Source organism: Halichoerus grypus, chromosome 2 (assembly GCF_964656455.1).
Source record: "Halichoerus grypus chromosome 2, mHalGry1.hap1.1, whole genome shotgun sequence".
In the NCBI taxonomy this organism is placed as follows: domain Eukaryota; kingdom Metazoa; phylum Chordata; class Mammalia; order Carnivora; family Phocidae; genus Halichoerus; species Halichoerus grypus.
In genome coordinates this window covers 196341290-196368302 of record NC_135713.1, presented here as the reverse complement: position 1 = coordinate 196368302, position 27013 = coordinate 196341290, and the positions used below count along the sequence as shown (strand labels likewise).

The 27013-nt window shown below is 37.6% G+C and overlaps 1 protein-coding gene across 4 annotated transcripts in view; it reads right to left on the bottom strand.

Annotated features, from left to right (window-relative positions):
• Positions 1-4610: 4610 nt before the first annotated feature.
• The window catches only part of HELZ (helicase with zinc finger), a 160346-nt gene continuing 137943 nt past the window's right edge, over positions 4611-27013 (bottom strand). For all 4 annotated transcript variants that reach the window (XM_078065955.1, XM_078065954.1, XM_078065957.1 and 1 more), the window contains 2 exons: positions 12129-12381; positions 4611-5972 (listed from right to left, as the gene is read on the bottom strand). In XM_078065955.1, the coding sequence (XP_077922081.1) occupies positions 5638-5972; positions 12129-12381 (588 nt within the window). In that variant the 3' untranslated portion in view covers positions 4611-5637. The remainder of the gene's footprint in view (positions 5973-12128; positions 12382-27013) is intronic.

Here is a 27013-nt window from a genome sequence, read left to right as displayed (position 1 = left end):
GTAGGGACCGAGACCAACTCTAAGCACACCAAATGCACAGCTTCCAGAACAAAGCCCAGGTTGTAGCGTACACAAAACCAATCTCGCCCTAGAAATGAGTGAGCTCCTGCACCCTAACGTGGGAGAGTACCACAGACCTTAATGGGGGATGGCGGCAGCCAATCCGGAGGCTCTCGTCACTCCAGAGATCTTTCTCCATGAATGTTCCACTCATGGCATCGTAACTATTAAAATTTCTCACGGGGTAAGTTGTTTACACTGAGTAAAGAAACGCATGGTTGGAAAGACCTTCGGACTTTCTCTAGACCAGCAGTTCTCCAAGTGTGGTTCCTGAGCCAGCAGCAGCAGCAGCACCTGAGAGCTTGCTGCAAATGCAAATGATCAGGCTTCAGCCTGGGATCAGAAACTCTAGGGCGGGGTCCAGCGATCTGTGTTTCAACAAGACCACCAGGTTAATTCCGATGCTGGCTAAAGTCTGCCTACCCTGCTCAAACTTCTAAAATCTTAAAATAGGGCAGATCTTTGAACAGGTATTACTGGGTGACTTCTGTGTTGAACCTATGTAATTTGCTACCCCTCCCTTCCCCTTTACTTCTCAAACATCAAAAGAAGTTATTAATGAAAAAATTCATTTGAAAAAACCAAGTGTTTTTAAAAGTAGTATTGATTTCCCCTCCTAGACATAGTTCTAAGGCAGGCAGTCACATGCTAGGATGCAAAATAAAATACAGAAGAGGCCTCCTATATGAGGTGTAGAAATAGCTAAAAAGACACCCCAAGAACATAATGAAAGTCCCATAATATTGTTTAATGAACTCATAGAATTATATAAAACTTACTATGCTTTATGCTTAATATTTGTATCAAAATAAAATCTCTGTTGAACAAATTGCAAATAAAATCTGGCCTAATGCTGATTACTGAAACTATACGTGTATGAATGTCTCTGGGTTTCCTTCACGCTCCAGTTTTAGAAGCTTTAGACAACTGTATTAACTGGGTTTAGGATTTAACTGCAGCTCACATTACTAAGTCTAGATTCTTCTCCCTTCAAAAAAATTTAGAAACTCCTGTGACTGTTTCCTTAAAGTTTATTCCAAAGTAGGTATTTTCCATCATTTCAAAAATTTCAAATGTTACATTAAAAATGTCTTATTTTTAATGTTTGATATTCTAGTTTAAAGTAGTAACAATACATTTTCTGAATCTCTTATAAGAACGTTAAACGTTAGTTAAGAGTCACTCCTTTTCACAATGGTCTTGCAATTGCTAAACAGATGTATGAAAGTAGTAAGTGTGAATTTAGCAGCTTTACAGTAAAATCTCAGCAAATAAATATCCAACTTCAAGTAGAAGGGAAATGCGAGACGCCTAATATAATGAGAACTGTGAAGACTAGCATGCCACTTACTCTTTCATGATGAGATCTTTATAATATGACAGACATCGCTACGTGAGATTTTGAACAAGAAATCATAGAACATTATCCATTATTTCTAATTGCTGGGTAGTTTGTGGATCAGATGGCAAAGAGGGAAAAGCAAAATCAGATTAACACATTTACTTCCAAGATTTAGGAAGACACATAGGGTGGTGGTAGAAATTAAGGATTTTTGTATGTTCTGGGGATGGCTTGCAAGAAATAATGTCTGGTAAATCATAAAGGACAAATTATTACCTTTGTGGAGCTAGAAGAAAAAAAAAAAAAACAACGGATGGTAGCCTAAATTACATTTTAAGGCAGCAATCTGTATCTTTCAATATATTTAAAGTTTTAATCTTGTATTTTTATACTTTTTCTGGGATTCCCTTTTTAGAGACAACTTTGATATGAAACAATGCTATCTAACAGGTGTCTCTTTTTAAATGACTATTTCAGCAAATCTAATTTTCCTAACAATAGCTGAAATCTAAAATTTAGCTTGAAATTGTTTTTTCAGGCCCCTGGTTCTTAGGCAAGGGTGGCTCTCTCTAGCCAAGGTAGCTAGAGATACATTCTTCTATGTTTATAGTTTTGCTCTTGAGATGTATATACATGAAAAATATTAAACATGTCAGGTAACTACACTAGAGCAAGATAGTATTATATATTAATCATCTCAAAGTGAGGAAATTCAGTTAGCTTTCTCAGCAATTTCAGTGCCTCCATAAACAAGGAAACTGTTTTCGCAAATAGGTCTTGGAGATTGCTATGTTTAATTAGGTAATGCTTATTCAGTGGGAATTCTGCTTATTTTACTTATTCTGCAATTCTTTGAACTGAAAAGACCAATTGATGTTTACACTGAACCTGAACTTATTCTAGAATCTCTCATGAAAAAAACCACACAAAGCAGTTTGTTATTTCATATATACAAAATGACCTGGATAGAAAGCCTATCTGTCTGAGGAAAGGAAAATTAAGGTCATGTTAGTTTAAATAGTCAATAATTAACTACTGATTAATCAAAAACAAAGCTCTGCTATAACAATTTGGTAAAGTGTGTGTCAAAATGGCAGCCAAAACCCCTTTTAAAAACACACCAGAAAATATCCATGTTACACTGAATGAGGTTCTTCAAATCTTAACAAAAATTCATCTTTAGATCAGGAGAAAAACCTTTAGCATAGATACTCTACAAATGCTATCACCCAAAAGAATTTCTTTAAGATAAAAAAAGAAAATCTCAAGTAGCACTGAAATTAAAAAGATGAATAAAAAAAATAGTTCTGGCAAGAAAAAGGAAAAACCTCAGAGTGATACGAAGAACAAAGAAGTAGAAAGACATCATGTGAACAATTAACTTCACGTAAAAGAAATCTGTTCTGGAAGAAAAGGAAGCTGGTAATACTTGGTATTATCCAAGAGCTAACATCAAAGTTTCTTAAAAAAAAAACAAAAAACAGTTCCATCTCAACTCTAAGGTTGAACCCGGGACGTAAGTTGTTTTCTAAGTCTGCTTTGTGGGTACTTGCTGATACTACCCAAGTAATACCCAGACAGCATGAATGGTCCTCAAAAGCCAGGCCTCATTTCAAGAGAAACTTAAGTGATTCTTGCAGTAAGACTTGCTCAGAACCATTATTTATGGTTGGAAAGATGGCACTGAGTAATGCTGAGGAAGAGTAAGTGGGTTAGAACACACATTCGAAGCAGAATCTAAAATAAGGTAGTGGATGAAAACAGTATCTGAATCCTTGACCGGCTGCAGGAACAGTAAGGAAATGAGGGACACTCAGACACAGCAGAGCAGGGGACTGGTAAGTAGCTATTATTTCTAGGGGTTTTTTTGGAAATAACTGCTTAGAACAGGGCTGTCACAACGACTTAGCAGCTTCCTTACCCAAAGCTTCCAGCATGGGTATATTTATACAAAGTGGTGGGGTGTGCACTTGACCTCTTTAAATAGAAATACAAATAATTTCAAACTGATTTTTTAAAGATTCAAGTACGGAACACAGAAAATCAGGCAATCACTCCACGACAAGGGATTAACTGAAAGCCCTGACAAGCCAGTTCTGTCTTCCTAGTCTCAAAAGCTCTTAAACATGTGTGTTGTGGGGGAGGAGAATCATCACTGCTGAAGAGACTATTTTTCACAGACATCCTCACATCAGAGAGATCTAATTTTCATTTGGGCTCTGCCTTGAGTTTCGTCATAGAGTCGGAAATACATATAGCTATGTGGCAAAAAATTTTCTTTTCTTGTGACTAAAGTTATGTTGAGCAAAATCTGACCTAGTTAAATGTGTCGGCCTGACATCATACAGAGAAAACGTGGTGCTGGAACTTGCCGGCTCTGTTTTCCAACTGTGATTTATACTAACCATTAACACGTCTGCAGTCGACAGGTCTCCATCTGCTGCCTCACATGGAGACTCACGGCCCCTAACAGAAAGCCACAGGCAAATGACGGGCACCCACTCTGCGCAGAAAGACAGAACGGAAGAATAGAGGCACTCCTTCTTTGTCCTGCAGGCTCGCTAACCTTGAACTAAAGGCATTCTCTTCTCCTAAATTGTCTGAGGATGACGGGGGCGGGGGGCGGGGTTGTAGCCTGCCCACAGCAACTAAACTCCAGTCACAGAAGAGATGTAAGGAGTTTTCTTTACTCCTGCTACTTTGCAACCCCATTTAAAAAATGTACTGTGAATACAGGATGGCCTATTCAAAAGCAGTGCTCCAAAAAACTATTTTTGAATGGATCATCAGGATCCATTGGTTCATTAGCAATGTTTTCCAACCTTATCTTATTAAAAAAAAAAAAAGTTATACTGTAGTTTCAAGATATCTCTGAAGTATAAAAGTAGTACTACCAAATCAGGAAAACAATAAGGACATGCATTCTTTCAAATGTGTTACAAGACTACAAGTTTTAAGAGGGTAAATGTTTTCCTTTGGATTTTACCAAAGTTCATTCAAAACAATTTTTAGACTGTAGAATATTTAAGATAGCTATTTAAATTTTATATTTTTATACAAGTTCAGTGGGGTTATTTTTATAAGAATCAAAAGACATGAAAAACAAGGGTAGTTTTTTGCCCCAGATTTTGATGAATTTTGATACATCTTGGACAAACATTATATTTCTTTTTAATGATGTTCCTCAAACAAAACAGTTAGCAAAATATTTGAATTGCCATATATAATGTCACATTTTAATGTAAACATCAAATAAGGTACCAAAATTTTTACTGGAGGGGGGAAAAAAAAAAACAAACCTTAAAGCGGCACAATTCTTTATACCACTGGAGGGGGGAGGGGAAAGCCAGATTACAAACATTTACACATGCATAGTGAGAAAAAAAGGATTTTACTAAATTCACGCATTTTTAAAATAGTTATCAAGTCTACTAAGCACCAACAATCCTAAAAATTTTTCAGCTTCATGATTTGTTTAAAAAAAAACACACACACACTATCAAATTAACGTTAAAAACAAGCTTGAAGTATAGCTTGTCCAAAAAATAACTAAATATGCCAATGTTTTTTCATGTTACAAAAAACAGTGGCATACAAAATACACCTGCAAAGAATGCCTTTAACTCTATCCTACAGTGGATGGAGATTACAACAGCACATCATACATAGTCTAAAACTATAAAAGTTTTAGAATGCAGCATCTTGTCACAAAAAAAAAAGCTGATAAAACTTAAAGTATTTAGAAGATGCTGCCCCTTTATTTTAAAAAATTTTAAATGAATTTAAGCAAAAATAACATACATTTGTACATCAACTGGCCATTTCTGGTACAGAAACCCAGCATATGGTAATATTATTGAATAAATGTAAATGCTACTTACAATTTTTTTTCTTTTTAAATACATTTTAGACAAAGTTTTTTTTCTTTTTTTTTATAGTTGCACAATTAACCTCTTAGCTGCTAGCTTGATGCAAACATATGTAACAATACACAAATTTAAAAATATTTTTTATTCTACATAAAAGCTGTCAAAAGACTCACGTCAAAAATGCAAAATAATGGAATATACTTTTAAAAAAATTAGTTGCAAGTCTAGCAGCAAAGCAATTAAGTGAAACGTATTTAATATTAAAACAAAGAGAACTGTGCATCTATAGATGAAGTCCAACTATCTTAATTCTACTGATACAAACAGAAATTAAAACATTCTCCCTTGAGGGAAAAAAAAAAGTGATTATTTAAAATAGGAGTAAAAGCCATTGCTGCCTGATGAGCTCCCCAGGCTAAGTTCCTGGAATAGAGACAGGGGGTCGCTGCTCTTCTTGGCCTGCTCAGGCTGGGGCCTGGGCTTGGGAGGGGCCCGTAAAGCGCTGGCATAGGACATGGTGGGCTTGCTGCCCCCAGAGCCCTGCTGGCTACTGCTGTTGGCCGACTCCACCATCTGCTTGTTGGGCATGAGAGGGGGGAACTGGCCGAGGTGCTGCAGCACATTATAGTTGAAGGAACTGGACACCTCGAGGTTCTCAGACTTCAGCTGATCCTCAGGGGCTTTGACGGTCTTGGGTGGAACTAAAAGCAGAGAACAGTAATACAGATTTAAGGGCACGCCCAGCAACATTCGTCCATCCGGTCAGCTTAGGGTATCACAACTGGTTCCCATCTCCGGGAACTCAGTGATAGTACAGCCACGAGGACAGACCACTTCTGCCACAGAATGTTGAAATCACAACACATCTAGGGGCGCCTGGGTGGCTCAGTCGTTGAGCATCTGCCTTCGGCTCGGGTCATGATCCCAGGGTCCTGGGATCGAGCCCCGCATCGGGCTCCCTGCTCAGCGCGGAGCCTGCTTCTCCCTCTCTCACTCCCCCTGCTTGGGTTCCTGCTCTCACCATTTCTCTCTCTGTCAAATAAATAAATAAAATCTTAAAAAAAAAAAAAGAAATCACAACACATCTAATCAAATGTCTCAATCTCATTAATAACACTTGCAAAAGAATTAACTATGTAAACTGGAATAGCTAACATATAAAACTAAAGGTCAAAGACGAAGGTTTGCTTCAAAAAACTAATTTGATATGCGTACACTGTGATGTTTATTATATTAACTGCTCAACTTTGAAAGTGGGAACATACATGTTCTTTTTTAAATAGAAAGGAGCTGTATATGCAGACTCTGGTCAAACAGATCTTATGATTAACCTAAGTAATAGTAACATTAGATTCCATTTCTTAAAAATGCTTCCTTTTCTTGTAATACGTAAGTAAACAAAGAATATGGTGGAGGAAAAACGGCTATAAATTTTTCTTCACATTTCCTGTATGTAATTTGCCTGATTCTTAACATCCTTTAAGATTCAACTCCACTCTTCCTAATTTTATTGTCCACTAAACCATGACTTGTTTTCAAACACTGTTTTTTTTCAATCTTTTCAATGTTTAACTAAAGTGGGGGGAGGAAAAATAATTTTCCCTCTACTCTTGTAGGTTCTTGGCTGAGACACCCCCCCCCATAGTAAGACAGATTAACAAGAGAAAAACAACAAAAGTTTAATAAACATGCATACTTTCTGTATACATGAGGGAGATCCAGGAAACCTGAATAACTCCCCAAAATGGCCCAAGCCAGCAACTAAAATAACATCTCCAGCTAAAGGCAAAAGAAGACGTTGGGGGTAGAGGGCAGTTATGCAAGGTTACCAGGAAAAGCACAGTGAACAAGGGTAAGGTTCTTATGCAGGGTTAAGTTAACTTAAGGTAAACTGTTGTCTTCTCCATGGATAGTTTCCAGAAATTTAGAATCATCCTTCTCTTCCTGGTACAGAGAGGGAGATACTCTTAAAAATAGAGATTTCCCTTGTAAATGTAAATCTCTCTTACAAAAGGGTAACTCTCACCCAGTTTTTAGAGCTTCTGTGTCTATAGTTTCTTAAAAATAATCAGCCTAAAATAATCTTTATGCCAAAAAAGCCTATTTGAGGGTGGCAAATTCTACTACCCTTCACTAATATTGTATTGGATTATAATCATAATACATATTCATTGAGGTTAATTTGGAAATTACAGAAAAAGCCAAAGAGGGGGCGCCTGGGCAGCTTAGTCGTTAAGCCTCTGCCTTGGGCTCAGGTCATGATCCCAGGGTCCTGGGATCGAGCCCCGCATCGGGAACACTGCTCCGCAGGAAGCCTGCTTCTCCCTCTCCCACTCCCCCTGCTTATGTTCCCTCTCTCGCTGTCTCTCTCTCTGTCAAATAAATAAACAGAACAAATAAACCCAACAAAAAACAAAAAACAAAAACAAAAAAAAAAAAAGAAAAAGGCCACATTCCCATATACCACAGATAAGCCTTAACTTGTTGGTGTGCTTCTTCCTAAAGACATCATATACCACCGATACTTCATAAGTTATTTAAGTAACCTCTCATTTTTAGAAATTTGGATTATAGTCAATTTTTCACCTTAAATACTGTGATAAATGTTATTATAGACAAATATTTATTACAGACAAATATTCACGACTACTTCCTTACGATCAACACTGAAAGTATAATGCCTGAGTCCTGAGGTATACACACAATTAAAGCTTTCGGTAACTACAGCCAAACTCCCCTGCAGACACATACTGCCTATACACACTCCGCCAACAATGCCTGCTCATTTCCCTACCCAGTCACGAGACTGGTGTTACTTGTTTAGCCTTAGTCTATCTGATAAATAAATACCTTGTTGTAGCTCTAATTTGCATGTCTTTTGATTACTGGTGTTTATGATTTTTTTTCCTATGTTTATTATCTATTTGTGTATTGGGATGTTAAAGTGAAAATATTTCATTTTTTAGTCTTCGCATTTCATTGATTTAATATGCTATTTTCGCAGTACTATTTTAAAACTTTAAAAATTCATAAAATTGTTCAGAGGCACCTGAGGAGCTCAATCGGTTAAGCATCTGACCCTTGATTTCAGCTCAGGTCATGATCTCAGAGTCGTGGGATCAAGCTCCACATTGGGCTCTGTGCTCAGCTCGAGTCTGCTCGAGATTCTCTCTCTCCCTTTCCCTCTGCCCCTCCCCCTCCTCATGAGCTTATGCGCGCTCTCTCTCTCTCTAAAAATAAATAAATAAAATCTTTTTATTTTATTTTATTTTATTTTTTTAAAGATTTTATTTATTTATTTGAGAGAGAGAGACTGAGAGACAGAGAGCATGAGAGGGAGGAGAGTCAGAGGGAGAAGCAGACTCCCCGCTGAGCAGGGAGCCTGATGTGGGACTCGATCCCGGGACTCCAGGATCATGACCTGAGCCGAAGGCAGTCGCTTATTAACCAACTGAGCCACCCAGGCGCCCTTTTTTTTTTTTAATTCATAAAACTGTTCAGAATTACTTTAGGGACACCTGGGTGGCTCAGTCAGTTAAGCATCTGCCTTCGGCCCAAGTCATGATCTCAGGGTCCTGGGATCGAGCCCCACATCAGGTTCCCTGCTCAGCAGGGGAGTCAACTTCTCCCTCTCCCTCCACCGCTCATGCTCTCTCTCACCCCCCACCCCCTCTCTCAAATAAATAACATCTTAAAAAAAATTTTAGTTTAAACCACGTAACATATTTTTGGAACATTTTTCTCTTGTCCAGCCAGATGTCACTGATTTTGCAAAACAATTATTTTTAAGAGCATTAGTTTAACAAACATTTCATGATGAATCACTGAATTCTACTCCTGAAATGAGTATTACACTATATGTTAATTAACTAGAATTTAAGTAAAAACTTGAAACATAAAAAACGAACATGCCAGACATTTCAATATGTAACAGTGGCCTGTACTACCTAATATAACACATAAATATTTTATTGCTGGTTCAAAAACTTACTGTTTTTATTTACTTTACTAAGATTTATTATTTAACCATGCTCTCGTTTTCATGACAATATAATTAGAGTTTAAACTATTTTCAACTAAATAATCAGTACTTACAAAATAACTCCAGAGGCAGTTTAACCTAATGCCTACATTCTTACTGAACCACAAATTCGAGATCTCTATTAATGTGACTTACCACATATTCTCTAGATAAGAGAAACTATCCTTTAAAACTATTACTAATCTGGGGGCGCCTGGGTGGCTCAGTTGGTTAAGTGACTGCCTTCGGCTCAGGTCATAATCCTGAAGTCCCGGGATCGAGTCCCGCATCGGGCTCCCTGCTGAACAGGGAGCCTGCTTCTCCCTCTGACCCTCCTCCCTCTCATGCTCTCTCTACCTCATTCTCTCTCTCAAATAAATAAATAAAATCTTTAAAAAAAAAAAAAAAAAAAAACTATTACTAATCTGATACCCAGTGATATTTTTCAAAGTGCATATCTCTATCTAATCTTAAATTTTCATCCGTACATTACTAGAGAATGTCTGATAAAGTACCCATTGTCCCCCGGTGGGCATCACCAGGTGTAAAGGCTGGGCAGTGTGACCAGACCGCCCACCCACCCCTCAAGCGTACAGGACCTATTTGCATTATCTTCTTACTCAGCAGACATTCACCAAGAGCTTGAAGTGTGATCAGTGACAAAACAGGAAATCCAAAGTTCAAAAAGGTCAAAGACAATTCTCTGCTCTCAGGCTTTCAATTGTGGAGAAAATACGGCATCAGACACAATGACCACTTTTAAATTCCAAACCAATACGATATAAGCAGTTTTCTTTAACTCAAGAAGTCTCAAACTTCAGAAAGAAGTTTCCCATGTGGTGACTGTTTTCTTTCTGATTCACCACTGGCAATGGCTGCATTTCTCTAAAAATGAATAAATAAATAAATACTGATGGACAGGAAGTTGTGCTTCAGTATACTCATGGTCTTGAGTTCATTTTTTTAACATTTAACTGTTACTTTCAACTAAAGAATACTACAATTTGTCTGCTAGTAATGACAAAATAACAACTGTATATTTGTGGAAAGGATACCATAAAATGACATGTGCTTTGGACAGTTATTTAGAAACTTTCTACCTTATCAGTTCAAGTCAGGTTTTTACTGATTTGGGCTAAAAGTTATCCTAAAATTTAAGGTGGGAGGAAAAAAAAAGAGAGAAAGAATGTTGTTTTTAAAATAAATTATAATAATGACTCAGCCATCAAAAAGAATGAAATCTTGCTGTTTGCAACGACATGGATAGAACTACAGTGTATTATGCTAAGTGAAATAAGTCAGTCAGAGAAAGACAAATATCATAAGATCTCACGCATGTGGAATTTAAGAAACAAAACAGATGAACACAGGGGAAGGGAAGGAAAAATAAATAAGAGAAAAACAGAGAGGGAGGCAAACCATAAGAGACTCTTAACTCTAGGAAATAAATTGAGGGTTGCTAGAGGGGAGGTGGGTGGGGGGATGGGGTGACTGGGTGATGGGTATAAAGGAGGGCATGTGATGTAATGAGCATTGGGTGTTCTATGCAACTGATGAATCACTGAATTCTACCCCTGAAACTAATAATACAATATATATTAACTAAATGAATTTAAATTAAAAAAATTTTTAAGTAAAAATAAATTTAAAAATAAAAAAATTATAATAAAAAATAAATAAATGATAATAAACAAAACAACTAAAAATTAACAAATCCTTATCACTGATTTGTAATTGAGATGTTTCTCAAGAAAGTCAGGTATGATAACATGAGTGTATATATGTCAGACGTTTAAAATGACAAAGCAACCCCAGGAAAAATACAGCACCTTATACATTGTAGGTATTAATGAATGTTTAAAAATTAAAATGACAATGTCTCTTGCCAGGAAACAAAACCAAGATCTTTCTAATGCTTTTGTCCTATTATGTCTATTGTTCTAAAAATATGCTTATATGGCACATACTCAAAAATGGGCCAGTTACAGAAACAATAGATTCACATTCTAAAGATGAACAAAATTAAATTCAAATACAAAGGCTGATGCCACCAGGGCAGAAATTCATCCAACAAAGATCACAGGCTTGTTCACAAAGATCAACGTCTACAGCCCACAAAGAGAAGGCTACAGGTTGGAGAACTCAAATAGTATCATTTGTTTCCTTACATTTAATATAAAAAAAAGAGGAAAGGGAGGAAAGATAAAAGTTTAAGGCTAAAGACTTTAAACTTCCACTGAACAATACAGTATAGGGCCATTCCAATGCCTTCCTATGCCTTTTTTTTTTTTCTCTTTAGCTTTGGATTTCTCAGTTCATTAGAATACAAGGAATAAACACAAGGTTTCTAAATCTCAAAATGTTGGACTTTATTAGTTTCTCTCCTGGCCAAACTCTATTGTGTAGCAAACGACTTTATTGACAATAAAACCTTGAAAACTGACCCAACCAATTCCTCCCACCCCTAATCCTGAATGAATGAATGAATGAATGAATAAAATAATAAAAAGCCAGAAAACAAACTTCTCCCAAGCAAAGGTGATTCTATTTAGAAATACACTTTAAATTCCATTGCTTCTTTCATTCATTCACAGGTCAAAATGATCAAAGTGATGAGCTCCCAGAGACAGATCTACTTCCCTTCCAGACCCTAAATATGGACTCAATATAGTCCCAATTAACATTGTATGCCTGAGACACACCTATGAGCTATGAGCATTAAATATTATTCCAAGACAATAATGTAAATGGGCTGGGGGAGGAGAAGAAAAACTCCAATATCCAGGAGCTGAGTAGTTAAAATTGCAGTTTTAACAACCCACCAACTCTGTCTTACCTATCAACTCTCTGGGCTGAGCTGTCCTGCTGGATCCATTACACGGAATGTTCTGATAGGGGGTAGATGAGGTGGTGTTTACCCAGGACTCCGGGGATGAAAAGTTGAAAGAAGATTGGTTATTATGGTCCTGAAGCTCTTTACACTGAGCAAGACTGTCTTGAGGAGTGCTTACTTCTTCAGAACAAGGCTGGACTGAGCTAGATGAGATTCTTCTTTGGTACAAGGGCCGACCAGGTCCTCTGGGTTCATACTACACAAAGAAAAAGGACATTTCATAAATCAATGAAACTTACACCCCCTCACACCCTTCGGTACACAGCAATCTTACTGTATTAAACAGCAATTCTCAAAATACTCTCCTCTGGGACTATGACCCCTCCCCACCACCCGGCCCTGAAAAGCAGCCTGAGCTCTGGACACCGTTCTGGCCCTTAGCAGGCAGTCCTATGACAACACACGTCTCATTTCTGATTCTGTTTTCTTGTCTGTAAGATACGGAGCTGAACTACCTGTCTTTGGTTCTAAAACTCTATTGCCATCTTAGGGAACATTAGACTGAGAATGAAGAAACATATCTGCTCAAAATTAAATGGGGGAAATTACAGTCACAGTCAACGGACCCACAGCCACCTTGAACAGTAACTCATTCTAGACTTCTCCCTTGTGCTGAATATTCACAGCCTCCCAATTTATTATTCCTTAGACTTGATGGCAAGACATGACTCTTCTGGCCCAACATGAAGTGCTCTTTACCTGCGCATCCTTTCACATAGTCTTCAACTGACACGGAACATTATTTTCTTCAAAAAAAAAAAAAAAAAAAAACCTTTAGGGGCACCTGGGTGGCTCAGTCAGTTAAGCATCTGCCTTCAGCTCAGGTCACGATCTCAGGGTCCTGGGATCGAGTCCCATATCGGGCTCCCTGCTTCTCCCTCTCCCTCTGCCCCTCCCTCCTGCTCATATGTGTGCACTCTCTCAAGTAAATAAATATAATCTTTTAAAAAAATCCTTTAGGGTGCCTGGGTAGTTCAGTTAGTTAAGCATCCGACTCTTGGTTTCAGCTCAGGTCATGATCTCAGGGTTGTGAGATCAAGCCCCACACAGGGAGGAGAGAATCTCTTTCCCTTTTCCCCCCACTTATGCTCTTGTGCTCTCGCTCTCTCTCTCTCAAAAACACATCCTTTATACATTTGAAACCCAACTAACTTACTCCTTGTATTTTTTCCTCCCTAAACTGCACACCCCAGATCCCTCTAACCCTCTCAACAAAAGCCATCAGCCAGCCATTTCAAGATTTTTTACCGTTTCTCATCGCCAAAGGCAAGGGAAGCAAGGGCAAAAATGAACTATTGGGACTTCATCAAGATAAAAAGCTTTTGCAAAGCAAAGGAAACAGTCAACAAAACCAAAAGACAACCGACAGAATGGGAGAAGATATTTGCAAATGACATATCAGATAAAGGGCTAGTATCCAAAATCTATAAAGAACTCATCAAACTCAACACCTAAAGAACAAAGAATCCAATCAAGAAATGGGCAGAAGACATGAACAGACATTTTTCCAAAGAAGACATCCAAATGGCCAACAGACACATGAAAAAGAGCTCAATATCGCTCGGCATCAGGGAAATCCAAATCAAAACCTCAATGAGATACCACCTCACACCAGTCAGAATGGCTAAAATTAACAAGTCAGGAAATGACAGATGTTGGCGGGGATGCGGAGAAAGGGGAACCCTCCTACACTGTTGGTGGGAATGCAAGCTGGTGCAGCCACTCTGGAAAACAGTATGGAGGTTCCTCAAAAAGTTGAAAATAGAGCTACCGTATGATCCAGCAATTGCACTACTGGGTATTTACCCCAAAGATACAAAAGTAGGGATCCGAAAGGGTACATGCACCCCGATGTTTATAGCAGCAATGTCCACAATAGCCAAACTGTGGAAAGAGCCAAGATGTCCATCGACAGATGAATGGATAAAGAAGATGTGGTATATATACACAATGGAATATTATGCAGCCATCAAAAGGAATGAGATCTTGCCATTTGCAACGATGTGGATGGAACTGGAGGGTATTATGCTGAGCGAAATAAGTCAAACAGAGAAAGACATGTATCACATGACCTCACTGATATGAGGAATTCTTAATCTCAGGAAACAAACTGAGGGTTGCTAGAGTGGGGGGTGGGGTGGGAGGGATGGGGTGACTGGGTGATAGACACTGGGGAGGGTATGTGCTCTGGTAAGCGCTGTGAATTGTGCAAGACTGTTGAATCTCAGATCTGTACCTCTGAAACAAATAATGCAATATGTGTTAAGAAAAAAAAAAAGAAGGTAGCAGGAGGGGAAGAATGAAGGGGGGGAAATCGAAGGGGGAGACAAACCATGAGAGACGATGGACTCTGAAAAACAAACTGAGGGTTCTAGAGGGGAGGGGGGTGGGAGGATGGGTTAGCCTGGTGATGGGTATTGAGGAGGGCACGTTCTGCATGGAGCACTGGGTGTTATGCACAAACAATGAATCATGGAACACTACATCTAAAACTAATGATGTAATGTATGGGGATTAACATAACAATAAAATATTTTTTTTAAAAAAAAGATTTTTTTACCGTTTCTCCCATACTCTCGGATTTCTTCCTGCCTAACTACTGTGACCGATACCCAGCCTCCATTTTGGTGGCAAGGCAGTATGAGTAGCAGTTAGGTGTACAGTCTCAGTCTAGAGCCAGACTATCACCTGGGCAACTGACCTAACCTCTCGGGAGCTTTGTCTGTAAACGCAGCTTCATGACCCACAGGACCTACCTCTCAGGACTGTGGTAAGAATTAAATGAGTTCAGCATGTACAGCATTAAGAACTGTTCCTGGCACATAGGAAGGGTTTGCTGTCATGCAAGTGTTTTAATACAACATATAAAGATAAGATTCCAAGTATATCTTAAATGATGGAATGAGACTGACCTTTTATTGCACCCCTCTCCCTCCTCCCCAATAATAACAGATTTACTATTCAGTTTGTGATCATTATGATTCTGAGGAATCTTTCTTTTGCCATTGCTGTTAGCAATAATTGGAAATCTGGAAATGGAGATTAGATTACAAAGAAGAGACAGAGACAGTAATAGCAGGATGTTTGTTGGGAATATAAAACAACACAAACCGATGTTCTCAGGCCAACTGAACAGAAGAAATTGTGGATATAAGCACTGTGAGGGTAAAGTCTTCCCAAATGAACCACTAGGATATAAAGCAGGGGAGGGAATGGGCCTGGACTGCCTGTCCTTGTTCAGAAAGGCAGGAAAGGATAGGAGGAAAGCAATTTTCTCACTATTAAATGATGAGTGTCTAGGTCATTTCTTCATTTCCAAACTTTTAGTTACTGGATGAGGAAGGCAAGAGATAATACTTCCATCTGGCTAGTTCTTTTTTCATATATTTTTATTGCTCTTCTGTCTCTAAGTATAATATCGAAATTCACCTTTAATTTTGCTCTGCTTTAAAAGAATGTTTTCAATGATCAAGATCATTCTGAATCTGATTCTGGTTTTCTAGAATATAACTGTCAACTATGAATTTAATCAGCACATTTGAAATTTCATTGTCTAGGTCATTAAATTATGGTGTTCAGTAGAATAACCAACCCTCCTAAACTGCTTCATGTTCTCTAGGGCTAGGCAATCCCTGAATGACTAACGACAATAGCTTGTGCAGTGTGTCTTTTTTATCAAGGTTTGTTATGAAGATCATCAGCTCCTAGAATCAAAATGAAGTGTTTCTTTTTATTACCATGCCCTGAGTGTTTAGTAATAAGCCCAGTCACAATCTGCAGGGAATCACATTCTAAAATCTTTACATGTGAATATGAAAATACAAAACTAACATCTGTTAAGGCCTCAGAAAGAACAGGTTATGATAATCAAATCCCCTGGTGATACAGAACACTAAATATACTCATATAAATTTCAGGCATTAGCTTTATAAGCCTTTTTTCATTAAATACTATGCATACATATGCTGGTAGTATAAACAAATACCTTTTTACAATGAATAGATATATAAACCACAAAGCTTAAATGAGGAAAACTAAAAATCAGAAAGCAACAGAAAGCTGATATGAAAGGAGACAATATTCAATTAAGCTTTTTAGAAAATGTATATCATTTGTGTCATTCAACTGAAATCCAAAAAAAAAAAAAAATCACACAGTTGACATGCATAGCAGGAACTGTGGAAGTAGTGTGTAACATATTTATTGTTAATAGTTCCTAAGCTGCTATTGAAAAGGATGAATGTGCAGATGAAATACGAAATTCAGGGTGCCTGGGTAGCTCAGTTGTTAAGCGTCTGCCTTCGGCTCGGGTCATGATCCCAGGGTCCTGGGATCGAGTCCCACATCGGGCTCCCTGCTCCGCGGGAAGCCTGCTTCTCCCTCTCCCACTCCCCCTGCTTGTGTTCCCTCTCTTGCTGTCTCTCTCTGTTGAAAAATAAATAAAATCTTAAAAAAAAAAAAAAAAGAAATATGCAATTCAATTTCAAATCACATCATAAATATGATTGATCCTTTGTCAGAAAAGGAACCAAAACTTGAAATTGTTTTTAAAAAGTCTACGGGTACATCTATTTCATACAACAAAGATGAAGGTAATGCATGAAAATATGATTTGCTAGTTTGGAATCTGTTCTCAAAGGAATTTGAATAAAGGCAGAGAAATCTTGATGATAACTAAAGAAAAAAAAAATGGTTCATATACCAAATAAACTACATTTTAGCAGTTCTAAAGTTTTCAGCATCAGATCTGTACAGTTTTTGTTAGATTTATACCTAAGTATTTCATTTTTCTCTGAGCTATTTTATTATTTTTTTATTTTTTTTAAAGATTTTATTTATTCATTTGAGACACAGAGATACAGACAGAAAGAGAGAGCATGAGCAGGGGGAGAGGCAGACAGAGAGGGAGAAGCAGGCTCCCCGCTGAGCCAGGAGCCTGATGTGGGGCTCGATCCCAGGACCCTGGGATCATGACCTGAGCCGAAGGCAGACACTTAACCATCTGAGCCACCCAGGCGCCCCTGAGCTATTTTAAATGGTACTGACTTGTACATTTTGGTTTCCAATTATACATCGCTAGTATATAGAATGAGATTGATTTGTGTGTGTTGATCTTATATCCTGAAACCTTGCTATAGTCCTATTAGGTCATGGGATTTTTGTTGGTTTGTTTTCTGGATAGATTCCTTGGGCTTTCCTACATTGATAATCATGTCATCTTTGAATAGGGAAAGTTTTAGGTCTTCCTTTCCAATCCCCATGTCTTCTATTTCTTTTTCTTACCATACTGCTTTGGCTAAGATTTCCAGTACAATGTTGAATAGGAGTGTTTAGAGTGGACATTTTACCTTGTTCCTAAGTCTTAGAGAGAAAGCATTCAGTCTCTATCATTAAATATGATGGTAGCTGTGGGATTTTTATAGGTGCTCTTTAACAGGTTGAGGAATTTCTATTTCTAGTTTGCTAAGAGCTTTTATACATCACAGATATTGTATTATATCAAATGTATGTGGCTTTGTGGGGTTTTTTTGGGGGGGGTAATATCTCCCGATACAATCTTGTGATTTTTCACTGTAGACAGTATGGAGGATTACACTGATTTATTTTCAAATACCAAACCAGCTTTGCATTCTGTGGCCTCCACACTGGTGTGCATGTTAAGTAGGTGCCACATGCCGCATGGCCCAGAGCAGGAGTAAGACCTGGCATGGTCATAGTGTATTATTCTTTTTTATATATTGCTGAATTCAATTTGCTAAAGTTTTGCTGAGTATATTTGCATTAATGTTCACAAATACCAGTCTGCAGTTTCCCTTTTTTGTACTGTCTTTGTCTAGTTTTGGTATCAAAGTAATGTTGACCATATACAGTAAGCTGAAAAGTGTTCCCTTCTCTTCCATTCTCTGGAAGAGATTGTGTAAATTGGTGGCATTTCTTTTTTAACATGTTTGAAGGAATTCAGTAGTGAGCTATCCAGGCCTGAAGATTTCTTCTTGGGAAGTTTTTAAAAAAAAAAAAAAAAAAAAAAAAACCTTGGGAAGGTTTTTAAACTACAAACTCAGTTTCTTTGACAGTCAATAAATATTTAACAAAAAAATTAAAATGCTGAAAGTTGAATACCATATTTTCTATTTAATTTTCTCAAGATTTGAGGAAGAAATTTGTGACTACAAAGCACTCTTGGGCTCTACTAACTTACTTCAATTTAGCTCTTCATAAGGTTATCATCTTATGTTTAAAGCAAATGTGCTATAGTTTCGTAGAGAGGTACAAAGCAACCCAGAAAGAAAGAAACTAGAAAGGAGGGAGGAGAGGAGTATCCCTGTTAGATTAAAAACAATTAGTATTAGCAAGCTAGGCAAAATGTGATGGATAAACTACAGTTTGCAACAATAATGTCTATGGGTTCATGTGATGTCATCTATTGAAAAGTACTTGACAAATTATAAAACAGTATTTTTTAAAAAGGCAGGATTCCCAGTTAGTGGTAGAGACTGGCCCAAGACTCCACTAAAATAATAATAAATGAATGTAAAAGATCCACAACAGTCAAGACCAAATGACCAGCCACTAGGTAAAGGACACATTTCTGGAATATACGGAGACAATGGAGGAATACTGTCTGTGAAAAGAGAGCCACAAACTAAGATGGGAACCAATCTGCCCTACAAAATTCCAGAGACTCAAGCCTCAGAAATACCAGCTACCATGACAAGTGGAGGGATAAACGTGAGGGTTTAAATGAAAGTCTGTGCAGGGAACAGCTGGTCTCACTCCGCATTCCCCCCAACAACCAGAGGAATTCAAGCATTAAAAGATCCCCAGGGAAAAGCCTGCCAGGCAGTAAGTCCTGAGACATGTACAAAACTCCCAAGTTGCTCTTTAGTGACATAGACAATTGAAGGTTACTAGACATTTAAGGGGAGTTTCCAGCATAAAAGATGGTCATAGATAAACAGAGGAAAAGGGAGGCCCAGAGGAAAAAAAGTAACAATGATGTTTTAAAAGTATTTTTAAAATATTATAATTAGTTCTTACTAAAATTCTAAAATAAGACAACAACAAATCCTCAACTAGTTTCCTCGAAAAAGGCATTACATTTATAAAAACAAAAATAAGGTGTTATGAAAACGGAAAAATTTGAGAATAAAGAACTCCTGGAAATTAAAACATTTGTGGGCTCGAATATAAAATGCAATAGAAGGGTTTGTAGATAAAATAAAAAAAAATCTTTCAGAGAGTAGGAAAAAATACAAAGATACCAAAATATGACAGGACCAAAAAAGATACGGAGAATCCAGGAGGTCTAACAAATGCTTTAGAAAGAGAGAGAAACAGAAAAGAGATGGTAGAACATTATCAAAAATATAATGTAAGACAATTTCAAAGAGCTGAAGGGCTGAGTCTTTCTCTAGAGCTGTCTGAAAGACCTTTCTGTGATGATGGAGATGTTCTGTACCTTCACTGTTCAATAAGGTGACCCCTAGCCACATGTGGCTACTGAGCAATTGAAATGTGGCTAGTAGAAATAAGAAACAGGTTATTTTATTTCATTTCATCTTAAATAATATCTAACCCATCAGGAATTCCTGTAGGTTTTAACCACAAATAGATCTTGACTTTTATTTACGTCTCACCATTTCCACTGCTATATAATCCAAGCCACCGTCATTCTTTTGTCCAGAAAACGATGATACTCTCCATTATTTCTTTTATATCATTTTAAAGGATTATTTTTAAAATAAAATGCATTATCTAAGCAGAACTTTAAAAACAACTTTAATGTCAACATTAGGTTCTTAAGATTCAATCATAACAATAGAAGTGAAATTTATCTTGATTTCTAAAACCATGGTACAGTTGTCTCTGGGTTTTGTTACTGTTTTTCTTAAAAGAAAAGTATACTGAAATGAATGTGACTTTGTAGCAAAGTGCATTAGAATCAATTTAGTTCTAAATAAAGAAAAATACCATCTGAAGCAACTCACAGGCGCTTACAATTTGCAAATAGTATCTTCCCACCAAGCAATTTTATTTTGCTACATCCAAACACAAGGTAATAGAGGAGATACTAGAATGAATGCAATATTACATCTGAGAGAGAAATGTCAGATTCGCTGCTGTGACATTTTGAGCTACCTTGAATCTATCTGGTTCTTGTTTACTCTTCTTGAATATGAAACAGTAGAGTTATCCATTACAGACCACGCCTCTTACAATGAGAAAATGTCAGTTTGGGTAGGAAATAAATATTACACAGAAGTTTGCCTTTAACTTATTAACTATTTGCATTTTCTCTGAAGAATCATAGTTATCATAATTAAATAAACTTCCTAGCTTTAAAACACAAGGTAATGCCAGAGGGTATTTGTTTTATATTTAAAGAACACTGAGAAGTGGGGGCGCACGGGTGGCTCAGTTGCTTAAGCATCCAACTCTGGATTTCAGCTCAGGTCATGATCTCAGGGTCATGGGATGGAGTTCCGTGTTGGGCTCTGCACTCAGCGCGCAGTCCACCTGTCCCTCTCCCTCCTCCTGCCGCTCGCTCACTCGCTCTCAAATAAATAAAATCTAAAAAAAAAAAAAAAAGATTCTGTCTTCCTCTGCCCCTCCCCCTACCATCTCTCCCTCTCTTAAAAAAAAAAGAACATTGAAGAGCGAAGTACATTCCTTTTAATTTTCTGAATTAATCATTTGGATAAACATTTAGCAGCTGGAACCAGATAGCTTTTAAGAATCAAGACTTCTAAAAAAAAAAAAAAAAATCAAGAATTCTAAAATGAACCATCCCTCCTCCCAGCCTCCCCACCAAAAAGGAAAACTTTATACATCTGAAGATTTAACTCTTTGGTCCCAGGAACATAATTTGGTATCCCCCACCCCCACATCTACTTCATGTAATTGCAATCACTTCTCATCTTCCAGGAAGAAACCTTACTCATGGCATAAAAAGCTGAAGAACACTGTGAAACAGAGGAGGCTGGGCGTCCGGAGTCTGAGATCCACTTTAAGTAGTAAAACTGCTTAAGCTGCAAGTCCCTGAACATCTTGGTGCCTCAGGCTCCTTTAAAGAGGAGGAGGAGTGAGAAAGATGGTTTTCAGGCTTCAACTACTTTCAAAGTTCTGTTTTTTAAGAGTCGTCAATAAATCAGTCTTTCTCAATGAGAATATATTTTAACTTTTTTTTGTTTAAGTAGGCTCTACGCCTAGCGTGAAGCCCAACGTGGGGCTTGAACTCACAACCCTGAGATCAAGACCTGAGCTGAGAGCAAGAGTTGGACGTACAACTGACTGAGTCACCCAGGCGCCCCTTAACTCTTTTTTATTAAAATGTCCAAACATAATCCATTAACAACTTTAACAATCATCAAAAATTTGCTCTATCTGCTAAAATAACTCAAATGTGATACCACATACAAGCCTATTTATTTAAATTCAAAAACTATATAGCATGCTAACTGACTACAATAAAATGCACTCTGGGCAATGAGTTTAAAATTTCAATTTTTTTCCCCCCAGAGGGAAATTTCTAGAAATAAAAAAAAAATTTTCCAACAGAGAATGCCCTTTGTATTTCCACCTATACTTCAGCTCTATGGGCTAATTAAAGATATAAACCATACTTTTCTCCCCTTCTTATTTCTTGACTACGTTTTGTTTCCTGTTGTTCTGCACAGTTTTCAGTTTCTTTCATGAAGAGACTCTTCCTTCTACATCTATCTCCTGCCAATCAGATTGTTCCTTTACTTTTAGACGGTAGCCCAATCAATGTCCAACACCGGTTTCATTTTAGAGTCCTTGGGTCTAAAATAATTTCATTATTTATTGCTTAATGGTTCATTTTACTCTGTCAGAGATCCTTACTTCTAGGTTCAGTATCAACTTTATATACGTTTGTGTTTATAAATATTCTTTATGCTAAGCTGTGAAACTGTTATGTTGCTAAACATATGAGCATCATTTTCAAATAAGGCTAGTGCTAATATATATCTTTCTAAATATCAAAATATAATGCCAAAACCTCAAAAGTATACATATAAATAAGTAACTGGGGGAGAGGTCACAACTAAGTTAATTAGAGCTCTATTTATAATTATACTATCAAAGCTAATCACTAAGGAAGAGCTCAATGCTCTAGTGAAAATTCCAAGTGTCATTAACTATGGTGCCAGAAACGTTCATTAAAATAGAACATCTCATTTAAATGATTAGCTTTGATAATTTAAGCATGAATAGAGGTCTAATTTATTAATCTGCTGATCACTGTCTCTGTTATGTGCACCAGATGGTTTATTAGATACCATACATTAACGATCCATCTGAGAATACTGCGCTGTTACCACCTGGTTACACAACCTAAGTCACAAGCTATCCTCACCCACTTCTAAAGTCAGAACAGGCAGAATATGTCAATCAGCCAAGAACATAATCTTCAAGCTACATTTGTACAAGACTTCACGCCAGAGAAGGGAACATGGGGGTGTGGGGTAATCAGACAGCACTAAAATCAAAACTACCAACTAACTTCAAAACCAGATTTTTTTGAAGGAAAAAATAAAAGCTAATAGATGAGTCAAAAGTGTCTTTGTTCAAAAACCAACACATAAGACAAGAGATATTTCAAAGCAGATTCATCACAGAGACATATATGTCATCTCTAAGACGCCATCGGTAAATGTTGATTGACTGAAAGCTGGTCAAGATGAGTGACTTACAAGCATCCACTCTCACTGGAAGGTCATCACAACAATACCACCACTGCAACACAAAAGCATGCAGTTTCAAATTCTGAGACTTCTCCAGTGAAGCTTTTAAAAAAGAATTTTCCACGCATTACTCATAAGCACTTTTATTTTTTTTTTAAGATTTTATTTACTTGACAGAGAGAGAGACACAGCGAGAGAGGGAACACAAGCAGGGGGAGTGGGAGAGAGAAGCAGGCTTCCCACCGAGTGGAGGGCTCGATGCGGGACTCGATCCCAGGACCCTGGGACCATGACCTGAGCCGAAGGCAGACACTTAACGACGGAGCCACCCAGGGCCCCGCTCGTAAGCACTTTTAATCGAGCTATTTCATGGTGAAGCACACCCTACCTGACAACATTTGTTCTGTACCATTATCAGTATTGCGGGTTCTGTGTTAAATGAAAGTTTTTAATGTGGTAAAACTATGCCCACTTAAGAAGAATGAGGATTTGTCTCTCAAGGTAAAATAACTGGGAAGTATAATGGGGGAAAGAAAAGGTTCCATTCATAATAAAAAACAAGGAACAATCAATGTAAATTTAACCAGTAATGAAGCTGCTATAGAATTTTACAGAGGAACATTCAAAAAATAAAAAAGGAAGGGAGAGAAAGAGGTAGAGGAGAAAAATTAAAATACTGAGGATTACCAATTTCTAAATGAGAGGTTTAAGAAATTTGTAAAGACAAAATTTCCCTTAATTTAAGCTACACGTTTGAAATAATTAAAAAAAAAAAACCCAGGAGGCGCCTGGGTGGTTCAGTCGGTTAAGCGTCTGCCTTCGGCTCAGGTCATGATCTCAAGGTCCTGGGATTGAGTCCTGCATCAGGCTCCCTGCTCAGTGGGGAGTCTGCCTCTCCCTCTCCCTCTGCCTCTCCCCCAGCTTATGCTCTCACTCTGTCAAATAAATAAATAAAATCTTTAAAAAAAAAAAAAAAACCACACAAGAAAGGTTTTTCTTTGGGTGTGGGGGACTGTGCGGGGCGGGGGGGAGGAAGAGTTCACAAAGGACTCTAAACTTATGGTAGAAAAACCAGTAACTCTCTGCTCTTCTGCCCACCCCTGGAAGGAAAAAAAAACACAGTAAGAGAAACTTTACACTATCAAATGAAAATACTACAAAGTCTCAAAAATTAAAACAATGCAATTCTAGTACAGAAACATAAATATAGCTAGATGAGGAGAAAAATCACAAGTCTGCAAACAGATCTGAGTGTATACTGAAGAACAGCGTCTTACTTAGAAGTTAAATTATAAAGTTGTCATACAAAGTGGTAAATCTCATACAGAAAAAATTACCCTTGAAAAATTGTGAATCATGCCAAAATTACTAGAAACTGAACCCTTGGAAGCTCCAAAGCCAAGAATTAACTTTTATTGCTTCTCTTTATATTTCATCTCTCCCCACCCCCACAGCGGTTAGGTGAAATCCAAGTATGACACAGTGCTGATATAAAAGAATTTAGCATTTGATAAGAAAGCTACTATTCTATTTAGAGAGAATGCAGTAATTTAACGAGTATGAAGACAATTGGCTAAATATTTAGAGAAATATTAAATCATAATCCCAAGCTTACACTTAAATTTGAAATCAAATTGGAGCAATTGATCACTCTATTTTTCCAATCAGGAATGGTCTGTAACCTGGCCCAAGGTAAGGGTGGCACCTTTGCCCTCTGTTCCCCTCCTTATCCCATCATCAGAAAGAACTAGAAGTGGGAGAGGGTGCTGGCACCACTGGCAGACCACAGTGCTCCAGCCTCATCCCAGCAGCTGAGGGCCAGGGCTTTGGTTGCATTCAAGCTAGGTAAGAAAACCCACTGCATTTAAGACTTAAGCCTTAAACATCTAAATGAGAATACTCTAAAAATTTTAAGTAGCAAAAAATGTTACAGAATAGGATCAAGATCCCATTCAGGCACCTTGACCTGGTGGAAAAAAAGGCTTGTTGAGGTGATAAAACTGAGCACAGAAATTAAGGGAAAAAATTGTTTCACGTTTTCCCAACAACAAGTAATCAGCCAAATGTTGGTATTTATGAATGCTATGAAATCACATGTTCTCTATGAATGCTATGAAAAGCCAAATGTTACAGTAGCTATCTTTGTATAGTGAAATTAGAAATAACTATCTCTAGCTACATTTTCCACACTGACAATGTACTTCATTTGTCAAAAGAAAACGGAAATTATTATAAAAAAGAAAATACTAATGAAACAATATGAAAAACCACCTCTGTTCAAAGTTAACTGTTAAGCTAACATCTAGATGTTTTCATCCCACATAAGATTAATCTATCAAGGTTTCTAGCAATAAAAGAATTCACAGTACAGAAGGAAATAAGACATTTTTCTACATTGTTAATGTTAAAGAAATTATTTTAAAAGGCTAGAAATAAACACCAAACTATTCATTCTGTGAGATGACTCATGCAAAATCTTTTTGTACCACACAACACACAAAAGTTAACCCAATGCACTTGAAAATGTCAAAATCCGCAATGTGGTAGAAATAATATTTTCCTTGTCAAGGTATTTTTTCAGTGTTCCAAGTTAGTCATCATTAGAGAATCCTGTGCAGCAAAATAAAGATGACCAAATATTTCTGCAAAAGTAATTTCACTCTAAGGACCCAGTGACAATTGAAGGTACTTATTCACACACAGCTAAGCAGTAATATCAAATGTTAAGAGCTTGAAGGTACAAAGAACTTAAATTCCAAAACTAAGTAATATTTAAGTATTTCAAAGATTAAATAACGTACATTATTCAGTATTGAGTATTATTTAGTAAAATACAAATCTTTAGAGAACCCTATAAAGCCTTTGGCACATTGTTTCCTCCACATATTATGAACTCATTTGGCAGGTTAACGAAAAAACATCACAAGAGGGACACCTGGGTGGCTCAGTCAGTTAAGTGTCTGCCTTCGGCTCAGGTCATGATCTCAGGGTCCTGGGATCAAGCCCTGCGTCTCGGGCTCCCTGCTCAGCAGGGAGTCTGCTTCCTCCTCTCCCTCTACCCCTCCCCAATGCCTGTGTGTGCACACTCTCTCTCACTCATAAATAAATAAAAATCTTTTTTAAAAAAATCACAAGAGATATCAGTATAATTGGCAGAGGTAAGTAACTCCAAAGTCCATCGCTCCATAAAAGCAATGAAAAAATTGGCAAAACTGTCAGCATCAACTTTCTTAAATTCGATAAATTAAAGTTTGCAGCAACCAAGGGAGCATTTCATCAAGAAAAAAATGGAAAATTCAGTAAGAATAGTGAGCTCTGTGGTATTTTAACTTACTCTAGTCCCAACCCCCTGCTCTCCAGCTCAATGGTGGCCTTGAATATAAGTAAGGCCTTGCATTTCCAGCACCAGGACCAGAGGGAGCAGAGCAGGTCTCATTCTCAAAGACCTGTAATTACTTGTTGTGACCCGTCTGGTGGTCCCTGGAAGACTGGCTCAAAAACAAACAAAAACACTTGCCCTGTCTTGTCTGAGAACTCAACCAGTGCTAACAGGGCCGTATCAAAAACATTTACAGGCAAAGGTTTTAGTCACTGCTGCCTGAAGCAATGGATTAAGAGTTGGACCAAACAGCAGACTAACCAAAAGCTTAGGAGGAAAGCCTTTAGGGAATAAGGGCTCTGAAGAGCTCTGACACATTCCTGGGAATCTAAAAGACCACATACACGCTGTGCACATGTTCAGAAAAGACCTGAAAAGTTCCTACCTCTGGCTGATCTGGAGGCTCTGCAGAAGCAGGAAGTTAGGGCTAAGGCAAAGATGTAAGCTGCCTGGCTGAGCATGGAAGGTGCACCCAAACACACATTCCGACGCCTCTGCAAAAACTGGGCCATGTTTTCAGTCCTGGGCATTTAAGGAAATCTCTGTGTCATGGTTAGTTGACCATTAAGCTAACAGCATGAAGACTTCAGAGGCGACACAGGACAACCACAGACTTTAAAAAATTGTTTCAGAATTTTTAATTTAAAATTATTTTTTAATTAGATCAGAAAAGTCACTAAACAAATGATAAAATCAAAAAGCAAAAGAATGAGAAAGGGGAAATTGCATGCAAACTGAGACAA